This window comes from Eretmochelys imbricata, chromosome 8, assembly GCF_965152235.1.
Source record: "Eretmochelys imbricata isolate rEreImb1 chromosome 8, rEreImb1.hap1, whole genome shotgun sequence".
Classification (NCBI taxonomy): Eukaryota; Metazoa; Chordata; order Testudines; family Cheloniidae; genus Eretmochelys; species Eretmochelys imbricata.
Window position 1 is genome coordinate 6,360,758 of NC_135579.1, and position 13,802 is coordinate 6,374,559.

The following is a 13,802-nucleotide window of genomic DNA, read 5'->3' on the forward strand; positions in this document are numbered from 1 at the left end:
GCCAGCACCTACCGACTCCGGCTCCCCCCCGAGACCACCCTGCCAATAGGCAACAGCTTGGGGGACAAGAGGAGATTGTCGGTTGCAAGGCTAGTGCAATCTTTCAGCTTCCCGCTGAGGCTGCCAGCAGAGTTAATGGTGAAGGTGTTTGCTCAGTCCACCAGGAACTGCGGTGAGACACACTGTAATGTCAAAGATGTACACAGTTGTCCCTCACCGTGGACAGTCCCATGGGCGTTTCATTTCTAATGCAAGGCAAAGCCTCAGGAGGTCTGGCTGGTGGAACAGTCCTATTGGCTGAAGATTCTTGGGGTCCTGGAAATCTCAGCTGCTCCCCTCTTGCCTTGCACAGAAGGGGAAGGAGGGGAGCAGGGAGCGTTGAAAGCTTCGCGGCACAATGCTGCTTGCATTGCTGCTAATTCTGGCTGTTTGGGCGTGTTTTGCAGCTCGTTAACGGGGTGCCTCATCTCGGACACCGATGCCGTGGCAATATCAATGGCAACCTCTCCTCCCTGGGTTTTGTGAGCGACGGAGAGTGGCACTTGGTCCTTCTGGAAGTGAAAAGCACCTCCCTCCGCTTGCTCGTCGACAGCTTGGGAAATACGTCTCTCCAGCTGCCCGTGGCCTGCAGCATCTCCCCTTCCAGGAGAGATCTGCTCTTCGGGGGGATCGTCCAGTCCCGACAGCCCCAGCGGGTCACTCGGGGGTTTAGAGGTTGCCTGGATGCTGTCAGAATTGACAGCGAAGACGTGAGGCTCCTGCCTGGGGACAGCCAGGCGAAGGGGATTGTGGAGGAGGTGGGGATAAAGCAGTGCTGCTCTCACACCGGCACCTGCAGCAGCAGCCCCTGCCTCAACGAGGGGATGTGCGTCGAGACTCACGGAGGAGGTACGTGAATGTCCTGCCGTTACTTTCTGGGCAATAAGAAATCAATAGTCTGGAGGCGAGCGTGGCAAACAGATGATCTGAATGGCAAATTTAAGGGGGCTGCCCCAGAGGAGGGGAAGTTGTGGCTTTTCACAGCGCTGCATCTCCCAGCAGGCTGTCAGGGGGCAATGTCCTCAATCAGTGAAACACCACATTGGAAGCATGACTCCGCAGTCCTTGGCACATCAGACCGGGTGCACCGCTGTTTCTGGGTGGAGTGGGCCCAGGGCCTGGTGTCTTTGCAGTGTTTGGATTCACTTGTATTTTCATTCAGGCTTTTACAAAGCCTCAAGGAGCCGTTAGTGGGGCTGGAATAACGTGAGGTCTGGTCATCCCATGACATTTCAGCTCCCGGAAGGTGGAAACACTGTGGGAAGACGAGATGTGGATTTGTTCCCATCCTGTAAGTGACTCCCGGGGGTGGGGGAGGGAACTTGTGAAAGTCATTAACACAAGCTCATGCCTGCAATTCTTGGGTTCATCTGAACCTGGCTGCCCAGCAGTTATTTGTAACAGGATTTCATCAATGTCACAAACATGGGTGTATCTATCTGTGCACCTCATCAACCTCCCAACTCCCCTGTGAGGCAGGTCAGTGCTATCACCCCCATTTCACAGTTGGGGCACGGAGACACAGAGCGACTTGACCAAGGCCTCACAGGAGGCCTGTAGCATTAACGTCGGGTCTCCCAATCCCAGGCTAGTGCCCTAACCACTACACCATCGTTCCTCTCCAGAACATCTTGCTCTGATTTCTGTGGGTGAACATAGTGGGAGGGACTCATGTGGACAGCGTAACATTGCAGCATTGAGCCTCTTGAGCCAACCACTGCCCATGCTTGGGCTTTCTTGCTCTGACTTCCATTCCCCTTTCTTGGGGGCATCTGGAGGTGGCTCTGATACAGCTACATGGTGATGGGAGACATGCACAGGGGAATCCTTTGAACTGCTGTCTGTGCTTATTGATGCTTTTGTCTTTCTGCCTGAGGTCTGTTGCAGGGTCCCACGCCCTGTTGGGCTAGCAGCAATCAAAGGGCTGAGAGCACACCTCCCTTCCTCCCTCCCTCCCTCCCTCCCTGCCTGCATCCTCGGGCGACAGGATTTAGAATCCTGTCGGCTAGGCAGCTGTTTAGCTCAGGTGAACTTGTTCGAGGTAAAGCGTACAGACATGGTGTGCGAGTGTGCAAACCTGCAAAAGGGTGCATGTGTGTCCAGGTGAATGTGTGCACATGTTCACATATGTGCAAATGTGCTTGTGCAAGTGTGTGTGTGTGTGTGTATGCTGGAGTGCAAGGGCATGTGTGTTTGTGCAAGAAAGTGTTTGTGTAAATATGCTTGGATCTCATGCTAATGTCACAATGAGGCCAACCAGCCAGTGACAGGATCATGCTCAGGGATACAGTGTGTGAGCATATGTATGCATTTGTGTAGGATTGAACATACATGTCTCTGTGTTTGCATGGCTGGCTGGTTGTGCCTGCCATGTGCATGAGTGTGTGCACAGGTCTCTACTAGTGATGCAGAAGTGAGCGTGAACTTGCCTGAGTTACTTAATGCACAGAGGATGGAGGTGTTTATTTTGGGGTCATAACCAGGCACTTTTCTAGGATGCTCCAAGGTGGAGGGGCTTCACTTCCCCAGCGCAGCTTGCTCTTGCATGGTGCAAAAGAGCTCAGCAGAGCAGTTGAAATTCCCAGGATCAGAATTTGATTTGGCAGATACCAGAAAAATAGAATCCCAGCCACCCACCACATTGGGTTTTCTCTCCTGCTGTCGATATGACAACTCCCACGGAGAAGTGGAACAAAGTGTGTCCGGACAGGAGCTGCCTGGCACATGGCCTTTTGCTGGGCACTTGGCGGGCTAAAGACTGGCGAGAACGGAAAACAATGGGTTACTTGGCATCATGTCTAAAAGAGTCATAGAAATCTGCAGCTGATGGATCAGCTTTGCCCTCCCGGGAGGGAGGGGACCACCAGCTACATTTAGGACCTCACTTGAGCTGTACCCGGGGTTACAAGACACATTCAGGAGAGGCTCAGCACTGGGCAGTTGTGGTGTGTCTTATTATGCAGCCTCAACCCCAAGTTCACCCCCGCTGCTATTTCCCAACGTGTCAGATTGTTCTTGCACTCTGGGCCAGAAACCACCTCCAACACCAGTTCCCTGCTAGCTGGTGTAGCAATCTCACAGCTCTCTATTGCCCTCTCTAGGTTACACTTGCATCTGCCCAGTGCTGTTTTCCGGCAACCGCTGCGAGCTGGGGGACAGCCCGTGTGAATCCAAGCCCTGTTTGCATGGGGGCACCTGCCTCCTCTCCAAAACAGGCTACACCTGCCGCTGCCCAGATTGGTATCTGGGGGAAAGGTAAGACCAAGGAATGGCTTTGGGACTGCGTGTTCCCCTTTGCGGAGCCCTCAGCTTACAAGAGACGGTTAACCTTGGGCGCCGTTTCTCATGGCTGGGGTGAATACTCAGGAACTGCATGTTCCTGCAGTTTACCTGGTCACAAACCTTAATACCCTGGCCAGCCACTCCAAGACTGATCATCACATTACATGCACTGTTTGGGTTGCATTCTCAGACTCTAGAAGGCATAAAGAATCAGACAATGAATTAATCCCCCTCCGATTGCATTGTCACTAGCTGAGCTATGTACCACAGTTCTTAGAGCCTGGGAAAATAATCTCCTTTAGTCAGCATTTTGCTGGGTGTCAGTGAATGTTTTCTTTGGTGCCGATTCAAAGTGTCTTCTTGTGACAGGGCTGTTCCCAGAACTGCTCTTGTAACAAGTAGACACTTAGCTGGGCTGTGTTACAAATTACCCTGGCCATGTCAGGGCTCCTTCGCGGAACTGAGAGGACGAGCACAGAGGATGCATTGTTCTGGGGGAGATTGATGACGGCTCTGTATCTGACACACGTCGAGTTTTACAGCTGAAAAGCAAGTTGGTTAATATCAGCCAAGAGTCAGATCCCTACAGTTACCAAGACACTGCTGGTGGGGATACTCTAGGGACCATGTCTGTCAGACACCAGATCTGCAGTGCTAAGGAACATAGGAATGTCTACTGGAATCAGACCCAAGCTCCATCCAGCCCAGTATCCTGTCTCTGATAGTTGCCAGCACCAGATCCTTCAGGGAAAAGTGTAAGAACCTACAGCAGGCAGATATAGGATAATCTGCCCCTACAGTGGGATGAGACCCAGGGCTCATCCTGGTCTCTAATAATTAGAGACTGGCTTAAGCCCTGAAGCACAAGGTTTAATGTGCCTTCCCAAATTATTGTTGTCATTAATTTTGATAATTCTGGATATTCTTCATATCCACATTAGTGCATGTTCAGAATGCGCATTCAGCGCTGACAGCGCTGAAAGAGATAACGTGGCTCCAGAAGTAGATTTCACGATCCATGTCACCGTGGGTCATCAGTTACGCCTGCTGTAACCCCATGTCCCTCTCTGGGCTCCTCGCTCCTGTCTGCCCCACAACATGGCCGAAAAGACCCAGCTCACGCTGAATGTGAAGTGGATCTAGCACATCTCTGCTGCCTTTGAATTAAAGCTGCCCGGCATATGCCCGGCCTCTTGGGTGAATATTAAGGTTGAAATTACCCACCCAATTTTGGGGAAAATATGCAACTGCTCACCAGGTGGCACTGCTGCACCTGAAACAAGCTGCACCCTCTAGTCAGACAAGGTAGGGGAGGTGATATCTTCTATTGGACCAACTTCTGTTGGTGAGAGAGACAAGCTTTCCAGCTTCCCGGAGCACTTCTGCAGGTCTGGGGAAGGTGCTCCAAGTGTCACAGCTAAATGTAAGATGGAACAGATTGTTTAGCATAAGGAGGTAACCTTAAAGGGTGTGCGAGTGTCTCCCTTAAATAAATCGTTATGCACGAGAAGGTGTTGAGAGGAAGCTGAAAAAGAAATGTGATTAAAAAGGGGCCAGTTCTGGGTGGGAGGGGTGTTGCTACTGGGTGGGAGGATCCCAAATCCAGCTTTTCGAGCCCTGAAGGAGTTCAGAGCTCTAGAATCATTTTGAAGTTGATGATTCCTGTTCTATTCAGGGATGGGAGAGTGTCAGGTTTTTTAATGGGGGTGGAAAAGAGAAATCAGTATTTTGGTCTTGATTCCTCAGACTTTTCATAAAATCTCTAAGTGCCTAAGGGCCAGCTGGTCTTTACTAGAGCTTCTAGAAATTCATGCATTTGTCAGAGCTACTCTGGACACTCCCCGGATGTTTGCTCCAGGCTGCAAACATCTGTAGCTTCCCTTGGGAAGACCGGCTAGGTAAACTACATCTGAGGAGGTTTCTTAAAGATGAATGCAGTTCAGAGTGTCTCTGGATTCCCTAGCCTGATTTATCAGAGACTTCAAGAGTGGAGAGGTTCCAAGCACCCAGTTCTCCCCAGCAAAGGAGAGGGGTGTACTGGAGAAGAATCTTCCTCTGAACTTTGGAAAGAGGAGTTTTGTCCCGTAGCCTTTGGTATTGCAATCATCTGTTTTACGTCTCTGTGGTGTGGCGAAATGTACCGAATGGCTGAGGGGAGCAGTGGCATTTTCAGGGTTCCTTGGGTGGCTTGACAGGGGTAGTGCACCACCCTACAGAAAACCAGGGAGAAGGAACTTTAGGGTAGCCAGTGCTACCATGAAAGGACTGCAAATGGGGCTAAAGCAGCTGCTCCAGACCAAACGAACCGCAAATATGGGTATAAAATAAACAAAGGTGGCTGGGGTCCAAGTTTGCCTTTACAAGCTGGCCATTCCCCTGCCCCACCCCACAATTCTCCCGCTACCTGGCAGAACTGGAGAAAAGGCAACTTTGCTCCTGTTCCCTGAAAACTATCCTTTAACTTATTGCCAGGGACACTTCCCTGTGGGCCCCTCCTCACCTCACCGCTAGAGGAATAACACACCACATTCCAGAGAAAGGCCCATTCAGAAATCGGCCTCACAGGCTCCCCAGCGTGGCCCCACCTCCCTCCAAGCTAGAGAACTTGGGAGCCCAATGGACAGAAAAGTCCCACAGAATCCCCTGGTGGCGGTACAGCATCTCCTAAACCGAAGGGCTGGTTCTTGGCAGGCAAGCAACCGAGGCCGGGCATAATTTTGTGCTAGCGGGTGCTGGGGCTCTGAGAACAGTTGTGTGGAGCAGCCGCACTGCTTCAACTGGTTAGAGCTTCTAGCAGGTGTCCCCAGCTCTGACGGCCGGTGTCTCCCTTCCCCTTCCCCGCTGCAGGTGTGAGAAGGTGGCTGAGGAATGCCAGGACAACCCCTGCCGGAACGCGGGGCGCTGCGTGAATGCCGGCGGCTCTGTCCGCTGCATCTGCACCGGGGAGTACCAGGGGGCATTCTGCACGCAGAGACTCGTTACCCCCGACATCGCGCCTGCCAAGTGGGGGGTGGGTCCCGTGGAGATCGGCGAGATCGTCGCTGGGGTGCTGGGCGTCGCCATCCTGGCGGCGGCCTTCGCCTTCGTCCGCAGGCGTTACTGCCGCCCCGCCAAGGCCCACAAGCCTGTGGCCAGCGAGGACCCAGACCTGCTCTCCAAAAGCGAGTTCTCCAAGAGCGTGGGGGTGGCCACGCACACCCCGCCACCCATCGAGCTCAACATCCTCAGCAACGGCCCACACAACAACCTGGACAGGGGCACGCCGGAGCCGCACAAGCCCATCCCTACGTCAGAGTTTGTCACCTTCAGCTCGGGCAACGCCCAGAAACCCCGGGGCACCATCGTGTGCAGCGTGGCCCCCAACCTCCCATCTGCCGCGCCCTCCTCCATCTCCGACAACGAGTCCTTCATCAAGAGCTCCTGGGCCAGGGAGCAGATGGGTCAGTGCTCCCCCTCCACACGGCCCTTCCTCCTGCTAGAGATGACTCAATGCATTCGGGCTGCAGGCTTGTGAAGGGCCAATGGCACTGACCAGAGCCAGTGTAGTGTGGGCAGATGCTGTCCAAGCCTATGCCACAGCCCTCCCCATGCAGTCTAGTCCCTACTGCTACACCCAGCTATTCCCCCCACAGCCCCGCCATCACCCCTCACACCTGACTAGCTACACCCAGCTATTCACACACACACACACACACACACAGCCCTGCCAACATCCATCACTCCTGACCTGCTACATCCCTCACACCTGACCAGCTACACCCAGCTATTCACACACACAGCCCTGCCAACACCCCTCAATCCTGACCTGCTACACCCAGTTATTCCCTCCCAGAGCCCTGCCAACACCCCTGAATCCTGACCTGCTAAACCCAGCTATTTCCCCGCACAGCCCTGCCAACACCCCTCACACCTGACCAGCTACACCCAGCTATTCACACACACACACACACACACACACACACAGCTCTGCCAACACCCCTCACACCTGACCAGCTACACCCGGCTATTCACACACACAGCCCTGCCAACACCCCTCAATCCTGACCTGCTACACCCAGCTATTCACACACATACACACACACGCAGCCCTGCCAACATCCATCACTCCTGACCTGCTACATCCCTCACACCTGACCAGCTACACCCGGCTATTCACACACACAGCCCTGCCAACACCCCTCAATCCTGACCTGCTACACCCAGTTATTCCCTCCCAGAGCCCTGCCAACACCCCTGAATCCTGACCTGCTAAACCCAGCTATTTCCCCGCACAGCCCTGCCAACACCCCTCACACCTGACCAGCTACACCCAGCTATTCACACACATACACACACACACACAGAGCTCTGCCAACACCCCTCACACCTGACCAGCTACACCCAGCTATTCACACACATACACACACACAGAGCTCTGCTACATCCCTCACACCTGACCAGCTACACCTGGCTATTCACACACACAGCCCTGCCAACACCCCTCAATCCTGACCCGCTACACCCAGCTGTTCCCTCCCAGAGCCCTGCCAACACCCCTGAATCCTGACCCGCTAAACCCAGCTATTCCCCCACACAGCCCTGCCAATACCCCTCACACCTGACCAGCTACACCCAGCTATTCACACACATACCCACACACACACACACAGCTCTGCCAACACCCATCACTCCTGACCTGCTACATCCCTCACACCTGACCAGCTACACCCAGCTATTCACACACACAGCCCTGCCAACACCCCTCAATCCTGACCTGCTACACCCAGCTATTCCATCCCCAGAGGCCTGCCAACACCCCTCAATCCTGACCTGCTAAACCCAGCTATCCCCCCCCAGCCCTGCCAAGACCCCTCACACCTGACCCACTACACCCCTCTTTTCTACTTGTTCTCTCTTCCTTTCTCTCCAATATACCCAGATTTGGATGGATGGAGAGAGAGAGAGAGAGAGAGAGAGAGAGCTATTGGATAACTAGATGTATACTTACGTATACTTAATTGTGTCTCAGCACGGGGGATAGACTAGATGGCCTCTTGAGGCCCCTTCCAGCCATACCTTGGTCTGATTCCAAGTAGGAATGGCTATGGACAGCTGTTAACCTGGTTCTGATTTTATTCCAGTATATCCAGCAGAAACCACCTACTGGCCGCCCAGGTACCAACCATCGGATGTCCAGGACCATCCCCACTACGACGTTATTCAAGGCCCTCTTCTGCCATCTGCCCATCCTCCTCCTCCTCCCCAAGTAGACCCTGAACCACCTGGTCTTTACGGTGGCTTTCCCTTCCCACTAGACCAGAGCAATAAGCGGGCCCCCATCCCACCCCGCTACAGCAACCAGAACCTGGAGGACTTCCTGCCACCCGACTCCATGGAACTGCCTGCCTCCCAGTGCCAGAACGAATACACCGCCATCAGCTACTACCCTTCCCAGCTGCTGCAGGGCGAGGGGACCCCCTACCCTCCGGACGCTGGCTACAAGAGGGTGAGCATGCGCCTCAGCGTGGCCCAGCCGTCCTATGCGGACTGCGAGGTGGGGCCCCAGCCCAGCACCAGGGCCCAGCCAATGCCACCCCCAAACTACGAGGGCTCTGACATGGTGGAAAGTGACTATGGAAGCTGCGAGGAGGTGATGTTTTAATGGGGCTGCATGTTCAAAACGAGAAGGAAGCAGCGTGAGCTGTGACTGGAACGTGTACGGAGGGAGAAGTAACCTGGTCTTGGTCCTCTCTCTCCTGGGACGTACAACTCTCCCCATCCCCCGTTAACAGCTTCCCTGTGTGCAGTCGGGCTGTAATATAGCGTGGACTCTTCTCCCTGGCGTTCTTTAAATCGCTCCTGTTGCTGCTCCAAAATGGATCTCACTCAGCTGGGCAAAAAACCAGAAAGGCCAGTGCCAGGGAACACAAAGGAAATTCCTCAGATGCCAGCAGGCGCTGATGGCAAGTCATTCTTCATGCCAAGAGCTTCCTTAGACATGGAGGCCCCACCTCTCCCTGCCCTGGACATGGAGCCTGGCAGCAGGAGAGAGGACCACCGACCTTTGGGACAGTCCGTTGCCAGGGTAGCAGAAGGTGGGACTGACTTGGTGCCTCACTGTAGTCCAGGGAGATGAGCTATGTCTCTGAGGGGTGGCATGGAGAGGTCTCTTGTGCCTGGTTCCAAGGGTTTAAGGTGGGCCAAGCAGAACTGTGGAGTTTTGAGGACAGCCTGCCCCCAATGCCGTCTGTCCTCTGGGCTGGTGCCTCATGGCCATGAGAAGGGGGAATTTAGCCGCTACATTAGTTCATTCCTGGGCTTGTCTCCCTGCACCTGTAAAGAGCCCAGAAAAATGTCCATTTCTACAGGAAAAACTGAGCAAAGAATCCTGCCTCCCTAACCCACATCATGAGGTACCACAAGGTCGCTGGCAGGAGAAGGCACAAGATATACAGGCAGGCCTGAATTCAAAGTAGGTAGGTGTTTGACTGGACAATTACTTCAGCACCTTCCCATCTGGAAATGTGCCAGGCTACATCTGCACCGCAAGTGTTACCGGTCGTCTGTCTACATCTGCAGCATCCCTTGTGCCGGGGACATGGCTCCGTTGTCATTATAGAAAGTGGGATTCTTCATAAAGGCTGCTGGGTACAGAGGGGACCCTGGGGTTCTCGCTGGCTCGCTCATGCCCAGACTCCACACAGCCTGAGCGGCTGAGCATCTCCACTCAGGGTCTGCCCAAGCCCTGGCCTGGGGATCAAGGCCCTAGAAAGAACTGCTGACTGCACTCCAGCAGCTCACTATGTGCAATGACCCACAGACATGTGAAAGCACGTCCTGTGCGTGTGCGAGTGTGTGTGCGCGTGTCAAGGTATGTATGTGCAGCCGTGAATATCCGCACGTCAGCGGGGGAGGAGACGGTGCGCTGGCTCCTCCCAGGGTCCCCCCCCCGCCCCCGCCGTCGAGAGAGGTGGGATTCGCCTGGATCGCCTTGTGCTTGGTAACGTATTGTTTCTCTGAGAGAGTTTATCTTCGTTTGTTTGGTCGCTTTTTGAAAGCAATTAAAAAAAGAGGCAGTTTTGTATTCCTATTTTACTTGAAAACTAACGGGGGCTCCTTTGTAAGCGTCAGGCAGCTGCCTAGCTCAGAGGAAAGACAGGTGTGGGGTGCAAAATTTGGATCTGGATGCCCTACCTGTCAGCTGCAATCAGATTCTGGCTGTTGATTGAACCCATTCTAAAGACGGAAACCACCTGCAAATTTTGGCTCTGGATCCATCTCAGATTTCAAACACCCGCAAAGTCTGGAGGCCTTTGGGTCCGTGGATTTGGGCCCCAGCTCTAGAGCCGAGACAACGAGGGTGGGGAAAGTGTGAGCAGCTTGTGCTGGGGTCACACATGACCAGGAACAAAACTCCAGCTTCCCTACATGTTTTCCGAGCGATGGGCCCGAGAGCCCCCAGTGTTACCCGGGGAGTGGTCAGGACTCACGCCCTTAGTAAACATCCCTACTTCAGTCAGAGGAGAGCGATTTTTCCAGGAAACGGGACGTTTCACACAAGGCGACCTTTTCATTTCATTCATCAGTCAGCTTGAAGCCCTTGCATGTCGGACATGGGGGGCATGATGCAAGCAACGTGACCCCCACGAGCACCCCCAAGTTGCAAACCCAAACTCTTGTGCCACTAGACAGTAGGTCACAAACCTGAGATGCACCAAGGCCAAAGAGAGCCACAAAGCAGGACATACACAGCCCCCAAGCAAAGAAACATTTATTCTCTCCCACGCAGAAACCACATAACTGGGCAAGGGGAGAGAAAGGTTGTCCAGGGTGCTCACTAGCTGGCATTACTAGAACCTATCGAGTCCTGAATTGATACATAAATGATCTTGTATTAGGAAGGCAAGTGACAATGACCCTACCCGTTCTCAGACTCACATAGGGTCAGTACTGCCCTTATAGGAACCAGTTGTCCGCACGGGGGCAGAAAAGTTTGTTTGGACAAGAGATGCACTCAAAGAAATGCAAACAGCACTCTGTCGTCCCCTGACGACACTGGAGACCTGAGTGCATCCAGGATTAATGATGTTCTAGGAGTGCATCATGCCCACACAAGGGCACGGGGAGGTAGAATTATAGCTGCATACATAGCTCAGGGACATAGGTCCCTGGAAAGAGAAGGCCATGGCAGGATCAGGGAGTGGAGCAATAGGTAGGCTGGTCCAAAGGACGTGTCTGACCCACAGGTATTAGGGCTGGAGCAGGCCTGGCAGAGCGTGCCAGGATCAGGAAAAAGACGGCTCTGCAAAGGCAGCTGAGGAAGCAGACACCCCCAAGGACACAATGATGCACTAGGCTTTGCTTGCAATACCAGGGCACAATGCAGAAAAACAGCACCCAAAGTCAGCATCACCCCATAAACCACTGAGCACTGGATCGCAGGCAGCGGTACTGTGGTCTCAGCCCACAAGCCACTAGATCCTGTTCAAGTGGAACAGGAAATACGGGACATGTCTCGGCTTGGTCCAGTGCCCCAGTTCCAGTTGACAGTGTTATGCCACAGGGGTACTTGGGGCATGTTTGCCATCAGGTCGATTGTTAACTGAGGGAGGATATGCAAGATTTCAAGACGGCAATCCAAGAGCTTTCCTCTGGCACAAGTCTCCATCTGCGCAGCAGTCATGAGTATCCGGATTACTTGTGCTTTCCATGTGTAAAACACCCCCATGTGTACAGATTCAGGGGAGCGAAGGCCCAGAGCTGGCCATACTCATCAGAGCAGATTTGCCTTTTTATTGGAACCAATACTGGTGGATACTTGTTTGCACTATTCAGCCAGCTCCTCCCGATGCCCGTCCAGGTGAGCAGGGAACTCCCCCTCCGCCAGCCATGCCAGCCTGTTGGGCTGCAGAGACAGCACAGTGATTGGGTATTAACCCCTTCCATGCTGCATGAAACAGGGCTCTCCAGCACAGATGGCTATGCTGGGTGCTTTGTGGGTGCGAGTGAGCATCCCAGGGATACAAAGGTGGGGATGTGAAGGCCCTGAGCAATAGCCAGGCATCGGAAGGTTTCACACAGAGATAAGGGCGAAAAGCAGAACCATCTATCCAATCCCCTCCCCTTGCTGCTCTCCTAGATAGAATCATAGAAGATTAGGGTTGGAAGAGACCTCAGGAGGTCATCCAGTCCAACCCTCTGCTCAAAGCAGGGCCAACCCCAACTAAATCATCCCAGCCAGGGCCTTGTCAAGCCGGGCCTTAAAAACTTCTAAGGATGGAGATTCCACCACCTCCGTAGGGAACCCATTCCAGTGCTTACCACCTTCCACATCTGAACTCCAGGGCCTGATTCTGCTCTCTCCACATACCCTAGTGTAAGTAACCCCATTAGAGTCCAGGGAAACCTCACAGTGTAAGTGAGTGGACAGGCAGGCTCTTGGAGTTCAGACAGCATTCACCACAGCATCTGAGTACCGGCCCGCGGCACATTAAGTAACATGACTAACATGCATCCCGTGTGGTTGGTTCTCTCTCCATCAGCTCTGTGTTCACAGTAAGCCCCCCCATCAAATAAAACACAGTGCATTCTAACAGGGACAACTTGTCGCAAGCAACATGAGTTACTAAATCTTTATTGCAACAGCATACAAACGTTCGGACTAGAGACATCAGTGATAAGGTGCTCACCCCACAGCAATGGCATTGGGACGGTCCCTCGAACAAGCCAGGTAAGCATTAAGTGTCTGCATAGCAACCCTTTAATGGTGCATCTGCACCGTACCTCTTGCAGACCGCACGTCTCCGCAAGCAAAGACAGGAACATGATTTCACATACCAGTCTCAGTTTGGGTCCCCTGAAGAGTTAGAGGGTGCCAGTCCCTCCCTTGGGTATACATGGACGGATCGAGACCATTTTGGCCCCCATCATGGCAATAGTTAGATCTCTAGTGCCATGCAAATAAAACAAAACCCACCTAAAGCCTTTTCTCTACACTTCCCGAGGCAACACAAGAGGCTCTGGGAGGTTCAGCTCAGTGGGATGGTCTCAGCTGAATGAGAACACCCCATGAGGAGGATACAGCCTGAAACAGCAGCTCTGAGACCTACGAACTGCTCCACTCAGCTCAGTCGGTGTGCCCATCCCTGCTCCTGAGTGCTTTAGAGCCTGTGATATGTCTGAAGCATGCCTGTTCTCAGCTCCCCACCCAAAGGGGCAGGACTTCCCAGAACCTGGCTCACATGGGGGCTAGGGAGCGGGCCTCAGACCCTCCCAGAAAGAACAAGTGCCCCCAGAACCCGACTCACATGAGTGGGAGGTAGGAAGGGGGACCCAGGCCCCTCGTATCCTAGAACACACATGAGGACAGCAAGAGGGGCTCAGACAGCCCCAGAAGGGTAAGGGGGCCCATATCCCAGCCCCTAGGAGTGAGACAGGGAAGTGAGCTCAAAATATCCCAGAGGGGCAAGAGCCCCCCAGATCTGGGCACACACATGGGAGGG

General features: G+C 53.6%; 1 protein-coding gene across 1 annotated transcript in view; it reads left to right on the forward strand.

The window, feature by feature from the left end:
- FAT2 (FAT atypical cadherin 2) overlaps positions 1 to 8,962 on the forward strand; it is a 69,568-nt gene extending 60,606 nt beyond the window's left edge. The window contains exons 20-23 of the mRNA XM_077824666.1: positions 447 to 888; positions 3,141 to 3,294; positions 6,169 to 6,761; positions 8,442 to 8,962. Of these exons, the coding sequence (XP_077680792.1) occupies positions 447 to 888; positions 3,141 to 3,294; positions 6,169 to 6,761; positions 8,442 to 8,962 (1,710 nt within the window). The remainder of the gene's footprint in view (positions 1 to 446; positions 889 to 3,140; positions 3,295 to 6,168; positions 6,762 to 8,441) is intronic.
- The last annotated feature ends 4,840 nt before the right edge of the window (positions 8,963 to 13,802 follow it).